The sequence below is a fragment of the Suncus etruscus genome, chromosome X (genome assembly GCF_024139225.1).
Source record: "Suncus etruscus isolate mSunEtr1 chromosome X, mSunEtr1.pri.cur, whole genome shotgun sequence".
NCBI classification, from domain to species: Eukaryota; Metazoa; Chordata; class Mammalia; order Eulipotyphla; family Soricidae; genus Suncus; species Suncus etruscus.
Genome location: NC_064868.1, coordinates 112,370,967 through 112,389,526, shown reverse-complemented (window position 1 = coordinate 112,389,526; position 18,560 = coordinate 112,370,967). Strand labels below are relative to the sequence as shown.

The window sequence follows — 18,560 nt, the reverse complement described above, 5'->3', positions numbered from 1 at the left end:
ACCAGGTGTGGCCCCAAATCAAACAAAACATGTTTAGTTATTTTTTAATGTGCTCTTTTAACAACTGTAAATAAGAAAACAAGCTCTAAATATAAGTATCACACATCCTTTTCTACTACTAGAACCAATGGTTATCCAAATCTTATTTTCAACTACTTTAAGCTTGGTTCAGAGTTGGCTTCCCTCTGAACTACCCTGGGAACAGTTGTTTGCAGGACACAAAAGGCCAAAAAATCATGGCTTTCCACATTCCAATGAAACAAGATTTGTAAAATTCACGTTCTATTGGTTATTACCTGGGCTTCTCTTTTCCTGCCAGAAAGGAGTCCTGCTATATTGGTATGACTGTCAATGCCTCTATGTTCCATTATGCTCATCTATTTTGTGAGGTAATTTGAAGACTATGCCCTCCAAGAGCAACCTTTCTGAGTTGAGACCGCTAATTTTAAATAATAATATTTGTGGGAGGGGTTGGGGTTGGGTCATACCTGGTGGCACTGAGGGGTTACTCCTAGCTCTGTGCTCAGAAACCGCTTCTGGCAGGCTTAGGGGACCATATGGGATGCTGGGAATCAAACCGGAGTTCATCCGGGGTTGGCCTCATGCTATTTCTCCAGCCCCTAACTGATGCTATTATATAGAATACTGTGTGACAGCAAGACACAGGTTGAAAAACCAGGAATTTGTCTTAAGGACAGATAGATTGGTAATCAAAACATCTGCCTTCTTAACATGGCATGCTTTTATAAACAGATATTCAAATTTCATTATCAAAGTCACCAAATAAAAATTCAAAAGTCTGGGAGGTGTCTGCTTTGCAAGCACTAGCCAAGGAAGCACCGAGGTTTGATCCCCCAGTGTCCCATATGGTCCCCCCAAGCCAGGGGCAATTTCTGAGTGTTTAGCCAGGAGTACCCATGAGCATCAAATGGGTGTGGCCCGAAAAACAAAACAAAACAAAAAAACAAAAATTCAAAAGTCTGTGCTCGCTTTGGCAGCACATACTAAAATTGGAACGATACAGAGAAGATTGGCATGGCCCCTGCACAAGGATGGCACGCAAATTTGTGAAGCATTCCATATTTTATATGAAAATCAAAAGTCCTTCATAAAAAGCCATCTGATGACCAAAGAGGTTTTTTAAATAAATTTTAACCATGAAATAAGTTATAAAGTTATTCATGATTGCATTTCCATCATACAATGTCCAAAACCTTTCATTATTGCACAATTCCTGCAACCAATGTCCCCAGTTTCCTCCTGCCTCCAACCCCATCTACCTCTGTGGCAGAAATTTTTCTTCTCTTTTCTCTCTCTCCTCCCACACCCCAAGTTTTAGTCACTGTAGTTTGCATTATTGTTACTGAAGAGATATCATGCATATCACTTTACCTCCTTTCAGCAACCAAAAAAATTACAAATTACAAACCATCAAAGTAATAATAAATTACATTTGGGTAATTTTTTGACATCAGTAGAGGCATCCCAGAACTTAGTTCCCAATGTTCTCTCTTAACACTAACTGTAACCCACACCTACCTACCTACCTACCTACCTACCTACCTACCTACCTACCTACCTACCTACCTACCTACCTACCTACACACACACACACACACACACACACACACACACACACACACACGACCACTTCCCCAAGTAGGCATGTAGTGGATAAAATTTACTGCTAAAAAGTCAAATAGACATTTATGAGGAAGGACTTGTAAGGAGAAAGATAAAGATAAAGGGAGAGTCATTCTAATTGCAGTCCCTGTGGATAAATTCACCACAGATTGAAAGGCCAAATAGCACAGCAGTAGGGGCCCAGTTTGATTCCTGGCATTCCATATGAGACCCCAGCCTGCCAGGGGCAATTTATGAGTGTAGAGCCAGAAGTGACCCCTGAGCACCGCTGGGTGTGGCCCAACAACCAATCAATCAATAAATAAATTAAAAAAAAACCCACAGATTGAAAACTGGAATTCTGTTGAACCAGAGTTTTAGCTGCATCAAGAGGTGGATTAAGGGATTAAGGGGTGGATAAGTGTGCATGTAAGAGTCACATGCTATAGCTAATGTGACATAGTCGACATTTTTGAGTGTGCATGCCTATGACCAGATTTAAAAAAGAGCATAGTAATGACCATTTGATGAGCCTTTAGTGCAAGTAAAGAAGCAAAAAATTATTCTGTCCTTTTCAACTGCTCTGTGCCTCTGAATAGCTTGTGTAGGGAATTCAAACCGAGTTAACTTATAAAGTGTATGAAGGATGACAATGGAGACAAAACTACTTGTATATATCATTCCAATCTCCTAACTAAACTTTTGAACAGGTTTAAATATTACAACATGTGGATCAAGATTATAATAATAAACTTCCCATCAAGTAAGTTCTAATAGTCAAAGCAATTTCATAAACAGTATATACTATAAATAATCAAACCTTTTAATGGCAAAGAAAATAAAGGCCAATGCTATTTCTCAATACTAAGAAATAGTCAATATTTCCATAATAACCCTTCATGTAAAATTAACAAAACATTTGAAACATAGCAGGTTAAAAAAAATTTGTGATTATTTGGTTAGGAGGAAGGGATGAGGTTAGGGATAGGGTAGGCTTCGTTTACCTACACATGTGTGAACATACACACTATGGGGCAAAATTACCGAAAAGCAAACAAACAGACTTGCCTTACATGCGGCCAATCTGGGTTCTATCCCCAGTGCCCCGAGCCCTGCCAGGTATGATCCGTGAATACAACCAAGTGTGGCCAAATTTTTTTAAAAAAGGAAACCTAGGTAGGGGCCAGAGAGATGGCACAGAGGTAGGGCATTTGCCTTGCATGCAGAAGAACTGTGGTTCAAATCCCGGCATCCCATATAGTCTCCCAAGCCTGCCAGGAGTGATTTCTGAGCACAGAGCCAGGAGTAACCCCTAAGCACCACCAGGTGTGACCCAAAAACCAAAGCCAAAAAAAAGAGAAACCTAAACACTTTCTATTCTACTACATATGGCCAGAATCTAAAAGCCAGCCACAACATTGGAACACGTTACTAAAATTAACATTTGAGCACCAAGGAGAACCATTTCCAAGTATGTTCTGAAGACAAAAGTCTCAAAAAAGCAATTTAACAACCACTTGTTTATAGGGGTAAATGTAGAATAAACAGCTAGGAGAAAACCAATTAGAGCTAACTAATATGAACAAACCTGATCTCTACTACTTAAAGAATTTGACACCTAGATAGTTCTAGCTCATTATGGCCATGTGAAACTCAGACATGTTTTCAGATATGATAACTCTTCAAGCAAAAATAAAATCTGGATAAAGCCAACTTCTGATTTTTTTGAGGGGGTCACACCTGGCGGTGCTCAGGGGTTACTCCTGGCTGTCTACTCAGAAATAGCTCCTGGCAGGCACGGGGGACCATATGGGGCACCGGGATTTGAACCAACCACCTTTGGTCCTGGATCAGCTGCTTGCAAGGAAAACACCGCTGTGCTATCTCTCCGGGCCCCCAACTTCTGATTTTTAAAGGTAACCAATTGTAATGTTTATGAGGCCAAGAAAGTAACTAGAAGCTACATTCTGTGCAAGGCTTAAGGATTTTTAATACTGTGTCTAAAGGATGAGTTAGGGTACAAATGACACTGAAGGTCAGAGACAGTTCTGCAAAACATGTTCAAGGCCTTCTTCAGGTAAAGAATTAGAACAGGAATGAATATTCTGTATTAGAGATAGAGAGAAGAAAGTACATTGTCAATATTTTGAAATCAAAGTCAGAAAAAATCAATTCTCAAAGTCTGAGTTCAGTTTCAATTTTAGTACAGTATCTGATTTCTAAAAGGAATGTTCAAAGTTAGTTGAATTAGCATGAGTCAAAGAAAACTTTTTGTGTGTGTGTGGTTTTTGGGTCATACCCAGCAGTGCTCAGGGGTTATTCCTGGCTCTAGGCTCAGAAATTGCTCCTAGCAGGCACGGGGGATCATATGGGATGCCAGGATTTGAACCGATGACCTCCTGCATGAAAGGCAAACGCCTTACCTCCGTGCTATCTCTCCGGCCCCAAAGATGTACCCCAAAGAAAACTTTTAAAAAATGGTGGGAAGTACTAAATTCTCAGCTTTGAACTGCACTACATATAAAGTTTTAAGAATCAAAACTGCATGATATAGGAATAAAGACAGATTTGTAAAACAACTGAGAATCATCAGGTAAATATATGAAGTGGAACAAAGTAATTCTCTTCAAGAAATGGTAATGAAAAACTGGAAAGTTACATGTGAAAAACGAAATTAAAACATCTAACACCATTCACATTAAGTAAATTCAAATTGGATTAAATACCTTGAATTTAAAACAGAATCCAGGAAATACATAGAAAAAACAAGCTGAACTGTGCAAGAAATGGACCTTAGAAGTGTCTTCTGCAAGATGAACAGAGGCAAAGAGCAAAGAAATAAAAAAGAAATGGAAATACAACAAATTAAAAAGTTTCTTCATAGAGAAAGAAAACTCAAGATAAAATTAAAAGAAATCCTTTTAAATGGGAGAGGATATTTGCATATAACATATCAGAACCAAGATGTATAAGGCACTCACAAAGACCCAATAATCCACAATTGGGGAGGAAGGAGATGAATAGACAATTCCCAAAAGAAGATAGTTAATAGGTCTATAAAGAACTGCTCATTGTCACTTTTAATTTGGGAAATGCAAATCAAGATAATGAAACTGGTTCCCCCCTCTGGAGAATGTTCTTTCTTGAACACACCTCTTTCTGTTTACCTCAGATTTCTCTAAATTTCTTTAAGTAAAAAAAGATTGTGTGGACTGGAGTAATAGAACAGTGGGTAAAGTTCTTGTCTTGCATGTAGCCGGACCGGGTTCTATCCCTAGTATGGCCCTCCAAGCCCGCCAGAAGTGATCCCCGGGCATAGAGCGGCCCTTGAACACTATCAGGTATGGCCCCAAAACAAACAAGTAACAAAGCAGGGACCAGAGAGATAGCACAGCTTGCCTTGCAAGTGGCCGACCCAGGACCGATGTTGGTTTGAATCCCAGCATACCATGTAGTGTCTGTAAGCCCTGTCCCCACCCACCCCCGTACCTGCTAGTAGCAATTTCTGAGCAGAGCCAGGAGTAACCCCTGAGCTCCACCTGGGTGGCACAAAAAAACCCAAACAAAAAACTCACCCACACACAAAACAACAACAACAACAACAACAACAACAACAACAACAAAGACAAGCCAAAACCCCAAACAAACAAAAAAAAGATTTTGCTTCACATAAAAGAGATGTCAGGCTGGCCTGTACCAAAATATCTAGAGATAGAGCCGGCATTGATGGGGAAGTGGTAAGAATGGAACCCTCATTCACTGTTGATAGGAATGTCATCTGGATCAACCTCTATGGAAAGCAATATGGAGTTCTCAAAAACAAAACTAAAAGTGCCATAGTATGCAGCTGTACTAATTCCTGACACTGACCTTGAAAACACAAGAACATTAATTTGAAAAGATATTTGTGTTCATTACAGAGCATAGTACAATATCTAAGATATGGAAACAAACCAAATGTCCAGCTATAGGTTAATAGATCAAGAAATTGTAGTAGGGGTACAAAATGGAATACTGTATAGTTGTGATAAAGGACAAAATAACTCAACTTGCTGCTACATAGATGGAACTAGAGAATATCATGCTGAGTGAAGTAAGTCAGAAGAAAAGGGACAAATACAAAATGATCCCTCTAGAAAGATGAACAGAGAGAGAAGAAAAAAATGTATGCCAGAGACAGGCATGGGAGAAGGCATCAGGGAGGGTAAGAGGAAAACTTTGTTTTGTTGGTGGCCAGAAATATACATTGATGAAGGTTGTTGCACACTTTATGACTAACTCAATCATAAATAACTTCATTTGTGAAAAAAATATTATGAACAGCCTTATAACCATGGTGTTTAAATAAAAAAATGATCTCTCATATTTGGAATTTAAGAGATACATAATAAGGTAGAAACAAATGAACAAAGACAACGTAACTGAAGAGTTTCCCACAGAGTAAGTTTATGGTCAGTGTGGAAGAGGAAGATTGAATGGGAAGAGTCTTCGGGATCTTGGTTGAGAAACAGATAATTCTAGTTTGGTTTTGGAATGATGCATTTATGTATGAAACCATCATTAACATTACTGTAAATCATAGCACTTCAATAAAGATTTTTTCAAAAGTTTGTTGAATTAAGATTTTAAAAGGATGGGGCCGGTGAGGTGGCGCTAGAGGTAGGGTGTCTGCCTTGCAAGCGCTAGCCAAGGAAGGACCACGGTTCGATCCCCACCCGTGTCCCATATGGTCCCCCCAAGCTAGGGGCAATTTCTGAGCGCTTAGCCAGGAGTAACCCTTGAACAAACGGGTGTGGCAGAAAAAAACATTTTAAAAGGATAATTCTAAAAATTAGTAATATACAACATTGAAATTATAGGGCAACACACAACAAATTAAAATTAAGTTCAAGAGCTAAATATAGGAAATGAATTTAGGCAATAGTTTTAGCAATAACATTTAATAGAAGATATAGGGGACAGACAGAACAGCTTTTATATAAATTTTGTGAAACAGGAAAAGAAAACAAACTTTAGAAACAAACTTTAGAAAGCAGTTTTTTAAATTTGGGTCATGCTTACATACTGCATTTTAACCCTAATGTAATCATTTTAATATTTATAAAATCAGAATTAAACTACATATCAATATCACTTTTTACTTTATCATTTCAAAACATTCCCAGAAATAAAAAAAATGAGTTTTACAATTGATTACTTCACTAAATCAGGGTAATGAGGCATATTTAGTAGCTCTTCTTTCCAAAAAATGAAAAATTAAAAAAGGGGTATGGAGCAGTATATCTGAAGTAACTTAAAGGTATATAGTACCATTCAGAAATGCCAAGACCTGTAAAAACACAACAGAAAGATCTGGCCTACCCTAGAATGTAACTAATAGAAATGGGAAGCTAAAACAGTCAGAAAAAATCAACCAGAGTCTTGAAGAATTAAAAGTTTACTCAAAAAGGCTTTCAACAAGTAACTGAACAAAAAGAACACAAGTTAAATGTGTTCAAAAGTATCTGAATTGAGATATTTTGTTCTAAGATCACACCAATCTAACATCCTGGCCAGTCTTTTTATGCCATTTTTCCTACGAAATTAGAGAGACAAAGTCCATGTGAATAAGAACTCAAAAGAAATCTGTAGCAGAACTGTCACATATAAGGAGTAATATATAGAAACTAAATAAAGAAAAATACAAACAAAAATCAGTGAGGGGTGTCAGTGACAATCACTGAACCATCCCAATAGAAAGGTAGCATTTTTGTTTCATTTAATAAAACCATTTAGTAAAGCAGGAGAATTCACTAAAATAGCCAAACAAAAATAAAGCTTTGGGCGATGAATTAAAAAAGGATACAGGGGCCAGAGTGGTAGCATAGTGGTAGGGCATTTGCTTTGCACATGGCTGACCCAGGACGGACAGGGGTTCAAGTCTTGGCATCCCATATGGTCCCCAGAGCCAGGAGCAAATTCTAAGCACAGAGCTAGGGAGCGCTGCTGGGTGTGCTCCCCCCAAAAAACCAAAATAAATAAATAAATAAATAAATAAATAAATAAATAAATAAATAAATAAATGTAAAAAAATGAAAAAAGATACAGAGTTTATAATTCACCAGGGAAGACAGCTACTAAATATGATTGAATCCATACTCAAAAGTTCATCACTTAACCAGTAGGGGACCTAAAATATTTTTATCCTTAATTTAAATAAACAAACAGCCTTTGGTTACCTATCTGGTCAATAATATGAGGGCATCATCCAACTAACTATTCAGATCACTGTTCTAAGTACTGAAAATAGACTATATTGGTTCTGAATATATTATTCATTACAGATATAGAGTTTATGATTGTTAAGACACTTCTTTTTGAGTCACACCCGGCAGTGCTCAGGGGTTACTCCTGGCTCTATGCTCAGAAATCGCTCCTGGCAGGCTCAGGGGACCATATGGGATGCCGGGATTTGAACCACCATCCTTCTGCATGAAAGGCAAACACCTTATCTTCATCCTATCTCTCCGGTTAAGACACTTCTATATCTCACGTGATATCCCTCCTTAAGACAAATTGTGTATTTTAAATTCCAGACCTAAAGCAGAAATCTTAATTTTTTTTTGGTTTGGTAAAATATAGACAGCAATAAAAAAGGACACAAAAGCTTAAAAATAACTTACATTTATAGTATGCCTCCATAAAAAGTATAGAAAATACTAGGGTAATAACTACATGTTGGTTCTGTCAGTTAATATTTCTGTCTTCTCCAAATCTGTTTACCTATAAAATATTTTCACAACCTGCAAGACTATGGGACCTTAAAAAAAGAAATGTTCAGAAAAGATTGAAATGAGTGGTAAAGAGAAAGCCAATGTTCTTAAAAATACCATGGTATCAGGACTGGAGCAATAGCACAGCAGGAAGGGCATTTGTATTGCAAGTGGCCAACCCAGGTTCAATCCCCGGGATCTGGATCCTATAGGGTCCCCAGAGCATGGTAGGAGTCTTTTCTGAGTGCAAAGCCAAGAGTAATCTCTGAGCGCCACCAGGTGTGGGTCCCATACCCCACCCTCCCAAAAAATAAAACTTGGTACTAAAAGATGTATGCAGCAACTTGATAAAACACAGCAAGTGAAAAAAAAAAACTTAAGAGAACTGTGAATCCGGTTTTGAACCTATACTAAAAGGCCTAGTAATTCAATTTACATGAAAATTCTAGCTGTATCTCGCAAAATGAATTATTTCTTGAATAATCACACCTCATTTTACATATATTTAAATGAAAAGTAGGTGAAAGAGCACTCACCTTGATTTTAAGTCTTCATTATCTGTGCTTGTCCGAGGACTTATGAGTGGATGGCAAATTAAGGGAAAACAACTTTATGGAAATAAAAAAAAAATGGTGTCTTATCTTTCAGCACAATCCCCTCAGTTCAAAAATAACTGGCTATGACCAAGCTGGTAGCCTCAAATTCTACCAGCTCTGCTCATCTGCTGTTTTGACTTGTCTTCTACGTCCCATTACACCCAGCTCCAGGGATTCTAAGTTTTCTTTCTTTTATTGGGGGAGAGTCACATAACAGGCAGTGCTCAGGGTTTACCCCTGGCTCTGCATTCAGAAATCACTCCCAGCAGGCTCAGGAAACTGAGCATTGAACTTGGATCAGCTGAGTAAAAAGGCAAACGCCTTTTCTGCTGTGCTATCTTTCCGGCCCAACAGTTTTCTTCCTTAATATAACCTTTGGTGGCATAAAATTACTTGTGACTATAGATATTACAAAATAGACTTCAAGTCTCCAATTTCCAGGTAGCACATACTTGAGTTACTAGAGGGATCATTTAAAAGTTAATAACCATTTTGGCAGGAGATTGCACAGTACGCAGGGCACTTGCCTTTCCATGTAGCCACTCTGGGTTTGTTCCCTGTCATTCCATATGGCCTCCAAAGCACACCAGGAGTGATCCCTGAGCATAGAGCCAGGAGTAAGCCCTTAGCTACCAAATGTGGTACCATACTACCAGGTGTAGCAAAAAAAAAAAAAAAAAAAAAAAAACTAAAAGTAAATAAGCATTTAAGCCACATACTATAGGGGTATGATTCCAACCGTGACCACCATGTTTAAAGCTTTTTATTACATTGATTAAAATGAGTGAGAACTGGTGACAGTTTTACATGTGCAAGGTCCTGAGTTCTATTATTGGTACAACAAAATAACAAAATGAAAAAGGATATTGTTTCTTCTCTTCCTTTCCTCCTGAATTGTCCCGTTTCTCTTTCTTTTCTATCTTTTCTTTATCATGCCTGGAATCCTATAAAGCATGGTGGAATTAGTTGAAATCAAGTATGAAACAGCCCCAAATCCATTTTTGTCATCCGCAAGTAAGTTATTTTTTCTTATAAAACATACATAATATATCAAAACCAGAAGCAACAAAAGAAAAAAGACCCGGCATTTTTATGGAAAGCAAAGCTTTCATGCATCAAAGAATCTTAAAAGAAAACAAAATGGGAAAGGACTTGCAAAGCCTACATCACAAAATAATCTACAATTTACAGTAACATAAAAGTATTTGCAATATTGTTACCTAAGAGGTATCATATTATCTCCTTTCAGCAAGCAAAGTTAACATTTACAACTATCACTGTATAGTGGTTCCTTATCTTCTGTAACTGCACTCCCCAGCTATTTGTTGCAAGGTATACTATATGACTGTAACTCAGTCACAAACTTTGTAACTCTGTGTCTCATGGTGATTCATTAAAAACTTATTTACAAATAAAAACAAAAACTTCAAAATAAAGTACAATGGGTAGGGTATGTTTGCCTTGCATGGGGCTGACCTAATTTCAATCCCTGGACCCCAAGGCCTGCCAGGAGTAATTTCTGAGCACAGGGCCAGGAATAACCCTTGAATACTACAGAGCATGAACAAAAAATAAGATCTTGCAGTAAGAGAGACAATAGAGCAGGTAAGGCACTTGTCTTGCACGTGACTAACCCAGGTTCGATTCCTGGGACATTTGTTTTCTTGCATGGCATAGCAAAAAAATAGATAAGCATTGTCAGGTGTGGTGCCCTTGGTGAGAGGGAGGGGGTTGGGTCAAGTTGTGGTTTTATGATTCCTGGGGCACCAAAGGGCCTAAGCAACATCATTCCCTCATGTTCTTGCACTGAACTATCTCTAACGCTGGGAGTGCCCACTGAGGGCTGCTTGGGGAAAATAAGTCAAAGTCAAAGATTGTGAATATATTTCCCCAATGAACACAATACAACTAAGCAATGTGGAAAAATACCATTAGTTATTAAGAAAACATAAAATATCTTCATAATGCTTATAGGTAAAAAAAGGAAAAACAAAATAGAAAGCATCTCAATGATGTTGAAAAACAGGTGCCCTCATATGCTACTAAAAAAAGGTAACTGCATTCACTATGAAAAATAGTTTAGCAGTTCCTCAAAAAAGGCTAATAGCAGTACTATATAAACGAGACAGTCTACTCTTCCTGGGTATATATAAAGAATTTAAAACAAGTTTCAAGCAAATACTTCATAGCAGCATAAAAATGTTCGTAACAGAAGAACATTTACAATAGCCAAAATGTAGAAAACAGCATTATGTCCATTAACTAATGAATGAATAAAAAATGTGGTATGGTCATGCAATGGAATATTATTTATCTACAATAAACTGCTGATACATTACCACAAATGAATTTCTAAAATACTGGGGTCAGAGCCAGAGAGATAGTACAGCAGGTAGGGCTCTTGCCTTGCATGGCATTCCACCTGGGTTTGATCCCCGGCATCCCGTATCCCCTGAGCCTGCCAGGAGTGATTAATAAGTGCTGAGCCAAGAATAACCACTGTGTACCACCAGGTTTGACCCAAATAAAAAACAAAAAATAAACAAAAACAAAAATGAAAAAATAGAGTAAGAGAGATGGCTCAAAGGGCTAGAGCTGTATGCAGGTCCAAACTTAAACCATGGCACTCTGTGGATCCGTTAATATTAATAGGTGTGACCACAAAAGACAGGTATTATATATTAAATGAAAGTCACAAGATGCCACATTACTAGGTAATTCCATGTTTTAATGAAATATTCAAAATTGGTACATCCATAAGGAGAGAAAGCAGATTAGTAGTTGTCAGGAACTAAAGTGATGAAAAATGGGAAATGGAGAATGACTGTTTAATGGACATGGGGTTTTTCTCAAGGGTGATAAATTCTGAACTAGATGATGGTGATTGCACAACAATGTAAAAATACTAAATACCACTGAAGTGTACATTTTAAAATGGTTAATTTTAATTTACACACAATTTTACCTTTATATAAAACCTGGTATTTCGAGTTTCCCTTTTAAAAGCATATAAACATTTTTAAACTTTCACCTTATAATCCCCAAACGTTTAAAGTTTTTGAATATAGGTTATATGTTGTGAATATATCTCAGAATAGTGTTTTTGTAAGCATACCTTATTTAATTTGACATCAAATAGAGTTTACACAGAAATGTATTAATCAAAACAGTATTATTAAAACATGTTTTTAAAATCACAGTATTTTGTGGGACGGGAGAGCTAGCACTGAAGGTAGGGCATTTGCCTTGCATGTAACCTGCCCAGGTACAATTCCAGCACCACATGTGGTCCCCTGAGCACTGCTGGGAGTGATCTATGAGCACAGAACCAGGAATAAGTCATGAACACCACCTCATGTGGTCTGAACCAAAAAAAAATTACATCATTTTATGACAATATAGTACTCAGGAAGAATATTTTTGTACATATTTTATCTGATGAACAAAGAGAGATTAAATTCTAAGAACTAAAGAGTGGAGGGAAAAGCTGAAACTCAAAAACAGGAGTGGGAGTAGAATTGAGAGGGAAAAAACTTCAGAGGTGGAATTCCTCCAGTAATCTGGAACTTAACTGACCAAGTTTCCCTATATAACCTGCCTTCTTCAAAACACTATTTGGCTACAGAAGAAACCCTTAACACTGGCTCAATTTTCAGAGTCCTTTAATTACCAAAAAGCATGTACTTCCTTTGTTTTCCTACTTTACCTTTTTGCCACCGGAGATTTTATCCATCTTTTCAGCTTTAAATGAATCACCACCTTTTTCTTTGCATGAAGATTTTGACTTATTTTTTTCCTTGTCTTTCTCATTTGCATAAGGAGACTCACATGGACTTTCACTTTTGTGCTTTGAAACCCCCACTACAATTACAAAAGACAATGATGAAATTCTTCTCCAATTCAGTTTGATGATTGCTTCAAACTCTTAAGAAATCTACCTACTTGTTCCATTTTCCTCTTTCCGCCTCTTGTTTAAGTCTGGTGGCACTTCACGGTCATTGTTTGAGTGATCCTAGAATCAAGAATTGTGAACTACATTGATCAAGAGTTTATTTTTTGCTTGGAAGTATTAATTTTATACAAGGAAGCACAGCTAACTAATGCAGGAGAATATTTAAGGGTAGTTTCACATACATGACAGAATGCCAATGAAAAGACAAGCAGAACTGGTAGAGAGAACTAGAGATCCTCAAGATTCAACAGTTAAAAAATGAAATTATAGGGTGCCATGAAACAAACTAATACTTTTTAAGAGAACAAACTATTGTACATGATAATGAGCTTTCCAAACTAGTTGTTTAAAAATTACAAACCCTTTTTCGATCTTTCCTGTCCTTTTCATCTTTTTTCTCTCTTTCTCTGGATCTTTCCCTTGACTTGTCCAAATCTTTCTTGTCCATTTCTCTCTCTTTACTCTTGGATAGTAGTGGAGGAGTATGATTAATGTAGAGCTGTTAAATTAAGGCAATATTACTAAAGATTATTAGTTTTCCAGTATCGGCCTTATTTGCTTGATTGTTTATTTAATGAAAGACAATAGGTAGTTAGACCCAAAGTCAAAACTGGTCAGCTGTCTGGATTACAAGGGGTAAAATAAGAGAAAATGGAAAAAATTATACAGACTTCCATCCTTGATCTTATAAAAATCATCATTAAAACTCAACCATGGCATTCCTAACTCAATTAGCAAATTCACAATCTACAGGGTTCCACTTATAGCTCTATATGGTGAAGACCTATCCATACCATTATAAGAGTCCATATATGAAAATGGTGACTGGACTTTCACTGTTTAAAAAAACTTCACAATCATAGAATTTTAAAAAGTTTTACCATACACTGATAGGCATCTGCTGCTGATGGGCCCATAAAATCCAGTCATAGTCTTTTGTGCCTAGTATAGATTATCCTAAATCATTTTTATAGCTGTAAAAGCTACATTTATCTACATCTAAAATCACTCCAATTTCTTTCCCTTTTGATTTTTATTTTTTGGTTTTTGGGCCACACCCAGTGATGCCCAGGAGTAACTCCTGGCTATGTGCTCAGAAATTGTCCTTGGCTTGGGGGACCATATGGGACACCGGGGATCAAACCACGGTCTGTACTAGGTTAGCACGTGCAAGGCAGACAACCTACCGCTTGCGCCACTGCTCCGGCCTCTCCTTCCCCTTTTTTGGGGGTTGGTGTCCACACCCAGTGATTCTTAGAACTTACTCCTGACTCTGTATTCAGAAATCACTTCTGCTAGTGCTCGGGGGACCATATAGCATGATGGGGACTGAACTTTGGTCAGCCTCTTGCAAGACAAACACCCTGCCCTCAGTGCCTAAAAGTAGTCATATCTCTATCAAATAATCACACCTGATTGGAAAATTTGTCTTAACAGAAATAACCAATAAAATCACACCATCAACTGAGCATAATGAAATAACTCAAAAACTGAAAAATGAAGATTATTTCTATTTTTTCTTTATCAAAAGGCCCACAGGCAATAAAACAATGACTAGATATTTGAACTCAAAAATAACTAAGACAGCCTTACTTAAAAGTTGGAAATTTAAAAGTAGCTCATAAAATAGTAAGATTGCTATCAAATACCTAATCTTACAACACTTATAACTGTGTTACAAAGCTTATGTTAAATTTAAGACATCAAAATACTGAATACAACTCATTATATAACTACACTATTTTAAATATTCCTTAGAAATGAAAATACTGAGTCAAAGTCAAATATATGTGCCCAAGGAAATCCTTTGATTTTCAAAGGAATACATTAAAAAACCACCATAAGTTTGAGGATTAAAGAAAAGATTATTCTTTAATACCACCACACATTTTCAATTTGGTTAGCTCAAAAATACTGCCACAGCAATGATTTAGAAACAGTATATAAAAACTGATGAGCAACTAAAATAGACAAAATGTTTATTAATAACAAGGAACAAGAGAATGGATTAACAGTCATAAAAGCATGTGTTTAAAAGGCAGTCATGCTGAGTATACTACTCTAAACTCATGTTAGTATTTGTTAATACTACTTATAAAACTGGTAAGACAAAGTAAATCAATCACATTATGGCAACAGTAAACAAGATTTCACTAAAGTATTCCTTATTTCTACCAATACAACCAAAACTTGTTTATAAGCTAACATCCATGAAACATACATACAAAAGAAATGTTTTATGCACACCTGACTTTAAATTCTGTACTGCGTGACACTGAGAGCCTCTTTCTTCTCTCTAACCTTCAAAGAACAGTTCTAATCACAATACTTTCCCACAAAAACAGTCTCTCATTGCCTGCAGAATAAAATGCTTACTCCACAGCATAGGTATTTTCAAGCCACTCACAATCTTTGAACAACTGTCTTACCCAAAACTGCACTCTATTCTGCGACTACTATGCAACATACTTCTTATCACATTTTTCTCTTTACCAGATGGCTGCTCACTCTCATCTTACTCTCTTAAAATCCTACAAAGACAGCTCATAAATCATCTTCAACCATCCCTCAATCCTCCAACTCACTGGTGAACACTTGAACAAAATTTTTCTATTAACCTCATTTGTATTAGACATTATTGTCACTAATTTATGTCCACAATGTAGTTTCATGCTGTTAATTTATCTAAAACCAAGTTGACCAAAGAGTAGTGGAACTTATATATCCTATTTCCTAGGGTATTTCCTTGCACATATTAACTAGTAGATGCATGTTTGCCAAAATAAAAAATTATTTGGTCAAATAATCTTAAAAGTTTTGGATTTTCTTCTTGATTGTTTTATTCTTTTGTTTTGTTTTGTTTTGCTTTTGGGCCACACCCAGCGGTGCTCAGGGATTACTCCTGGCTGGCTGCTCAGAAATAGCTCCTGACAGGCACGGGGGACCATATGGGACACTGGGATTCAAAACAACCACCTTAGGTCCTGGATCGGCTGCTTGCAAGGCAAACGCCACTGTGCTATCTCTCTGGGCCAAATTGTTTTATTCTTGACAATGGAATCACGAAAACAATTTGACCATTTTCAAGTCTGATGCTATGCTTTTATTAAGACTGCTATATAAAGGCATGTAAATATGTATATATTTGTGCATGAATGAATGATGCATTTATAGCCTCCCTTGTAGGTTTAAGTTTAGTTGCAAATCCTTATCTGAAGATAAACAGAAGAGCTGAATTGTTTCAAAATAGTTATTGCTGCCCTCTTATATCACAGGAAAATGTGGCAAAAAGAATAATGTTTTAACTCTTTCATTATATATAACTTTTAATGAAAAGACAACTGACCAAACCAAACTGGAAATATGCCAAATAGAAACTGGAAATGAACTGGAAGGTGAATTGATTTAAAAAAAAAAAGATTTGGATATTAGGGGCCCAAGAAAATAGTACAGTAGGTAGGGCGATTGCCTTGTATGTAGCTGACCCGGGTTCGATCCCTGACATCCCACATGGTCCCCTGAGCCCACCAAAAGTGAGTTCTGAACACAGAGACAGGAGTCAGCCTTGAGCACTGCCAGGTATGGCCCAAAGACCAAAAAAAAAAAAAAAAAAAAGAAAAAAGAAAAAAAAAGAAAATATTTGAATGTTAAATTATTTTCCCCCAACATTTAACTAATCCCACTTAAAAATATCAAGTCCATATATTATTTTCACTGTGCATCAAAGAATGAAATAATACCAAAAGAGAGGATCCGAGGAACAAAGCATAACTAAAAGGTTAAACTAAAACAGAAAAACAATTTATATATACGAGTGACAAGAGAACATGAAAAAAGACACACACCTTTCAAATCTTCTAAACTGAAAAAGCTACCAGAGGAACAATGAGCTTATATAAGCAATTTTACTTCATTTATTTTATTTTTTGATTTTGGGCCACTCCCGGTGACACTCAGGGGTTACTCCTGGCTATGCACCCAGAAATCACTCCTGGCTCAGGGGACCATATGGAATGCCGGGGGCTTGAACCACGGTCCATCATAGGTTAGCGTGTGCAAGGCAGATGCCCTACCACTTGTGCCACCGCTCCGGCTCCATATAAGCAATTTTAGAGATAACTCAGTCCAATATTTTTTTAAGTATTCATATGCTATTAAACTTTGCTCTACATTTAAAAATACTACATCAACTAATAGGCAGACCAGTAAACTTTGGATGCTTTACTGAAATCTGAAACATAAAAGTTCATTTCAAATACTGAACACATAATCGTTGCTGGGTACCATATTAGCAGTAAGCATCTGAAGATTTATGAATTAAATTTTAGAAGTGTATTCATATGCAACTTTCCAATTTTTCTGTTTGAATGTGGAATATTTTATTATACATGCCCACAAAAATCATCTTTTTTTAAGAAGGTGGGGAAAGTGACTGAATTATAATTTTAAAAACAAGGCAAATACTGAAGGAGTTAGAAACCTTTTCAGTTATTGTTTATGTGGAGTTAAGAATCAAGAAACCATAGCTTTTCTAAAAAAATATCCATTATGGTAAGAACATTTGTGGAACCTTATTTTGAGTTCAAGTTTTGTTTTGTTTTTGTTTGTCTGTTGCTTTTTTGGGCCACACCTGGTGACACTCAGGGGTTACTCCTGGCTCTGCACTCAGAAATTGATCCTGGCAGGGGGACCATATGGGACATGCCTGGGGATCGAGCTGTGGTCCATCCTAGGCCAGCTGCGTGGAAGGCAAACGCCCTACTGCTGTGCCACGGCTCAGGCCCCTGAGTTCAAGTTTTGGAACTAGCAGGTTATATGACACTGGAAAAACATCTCGACCTTTTTAAACGGTTGTAAAAATGATTACAACCTGCCCTATCTACCTCACAGCACTGGTATGAGTATGCAATGAATAACATAAGTCTATCTCAAATATTTTATTTTCAAAAGGTTTTCAACAAATGTAAAAGGAACCATCAATGATTAGAAAATCCATAAACTATAAACAGCAGATTTCAAACTGCTTCCAAATATGTTTCAGAAAATATTCACAAGGTAACATTGTTAAACCATGAATTTAAAATAGTCCACATAAGTCATGGTTAAGACTGATGGTTACGACTGACATAAAACAATCTAAAACTAATTATAAAAAACTAATATATTCCATTACATATGTAATTTAGCCAATAAAGGGTTTTACTTTAAAGCATTCACAGTACAGCTGATACTCTCAATAAATACAGTATATTATAAAAACAATGCTACAATTTCAGGACACAGGCACAATGGCTAATTTAAATTGTTAAAAATTAGTGCTTATTTGCCCAATATCCACAGACATTTCATTATAAAGCTGTATGTCTAAAAGCAGTTAGTAATGTCAACTGGCTTTGTTTCAAAATTTCATTTAGTACTGATGCATCAAATAAGAAATCAGACTTCGCAGATATAAGAAAAAGCAGAATAGAAAATCAAAGTGAAGAGGGTACAAATTTTATAATAAAGACAAAAATAACATGAACAATGGACAATTCAACTACAATAATGAAATGAACTCTATAGTAAGATACACAAACTGCACATTGTTTTTAGTAGAAGAATGCTCAAGAGAGTAATAGGCAAGTATTAATACGG

General features: G+C 36.7%; 1 protein-coding gene and 1 non-coding gene across 2 annotated transcripts in view; one reads left to right on the top strand and one right to left on the bottom strand.

Moving 5' to 3' along the window:
- Positions 1–984: 984 nt before the first annotated feature.
- Positions 985–1,087, top strand: LOC126000236 (U6 spliceosomal RNA). The gene has a single exon (XR_007492592.1). It is a non-coding gene; the product is annotated as a U6 spliceosomal RNA (small nuclear RNA).
- A 7,818-nt stretch (positions 1,088–8,905) lies between these two features.
- Positions 8,906–18,560, bottom strand: part of THOC2 (THO complex subunit 2) — a 131,658-nt gene continuing 122,003 nt past the window's right edge. Inside the window, exons 35-39 of the mRNA XM_049767072.1 lie at positions 13,285–13,422; positions 12,914–12,983; positions 12,678–12,832; positions 9,839–9,915; positions 8,906–8,957 (exon numbers count right to left, since the gene is read on the bottom strand). Coding sequence (XP_049623029.1) covers positions 8,930–8,957; positions 9,839–9,915; positions 12,678–12,832; positions 12,914–12,983; positions 13,285–13,422 — 468 coding nt within the window. The 3' untranslated portion in view covers positions 8,906–8,929. The remainder of the gene's footprint in view (positions 8,958–9,838; positions 9,916–12,677; positions 12,833–12,913; positions 12,984–13,284; positions 13,423–18,560) is intronic.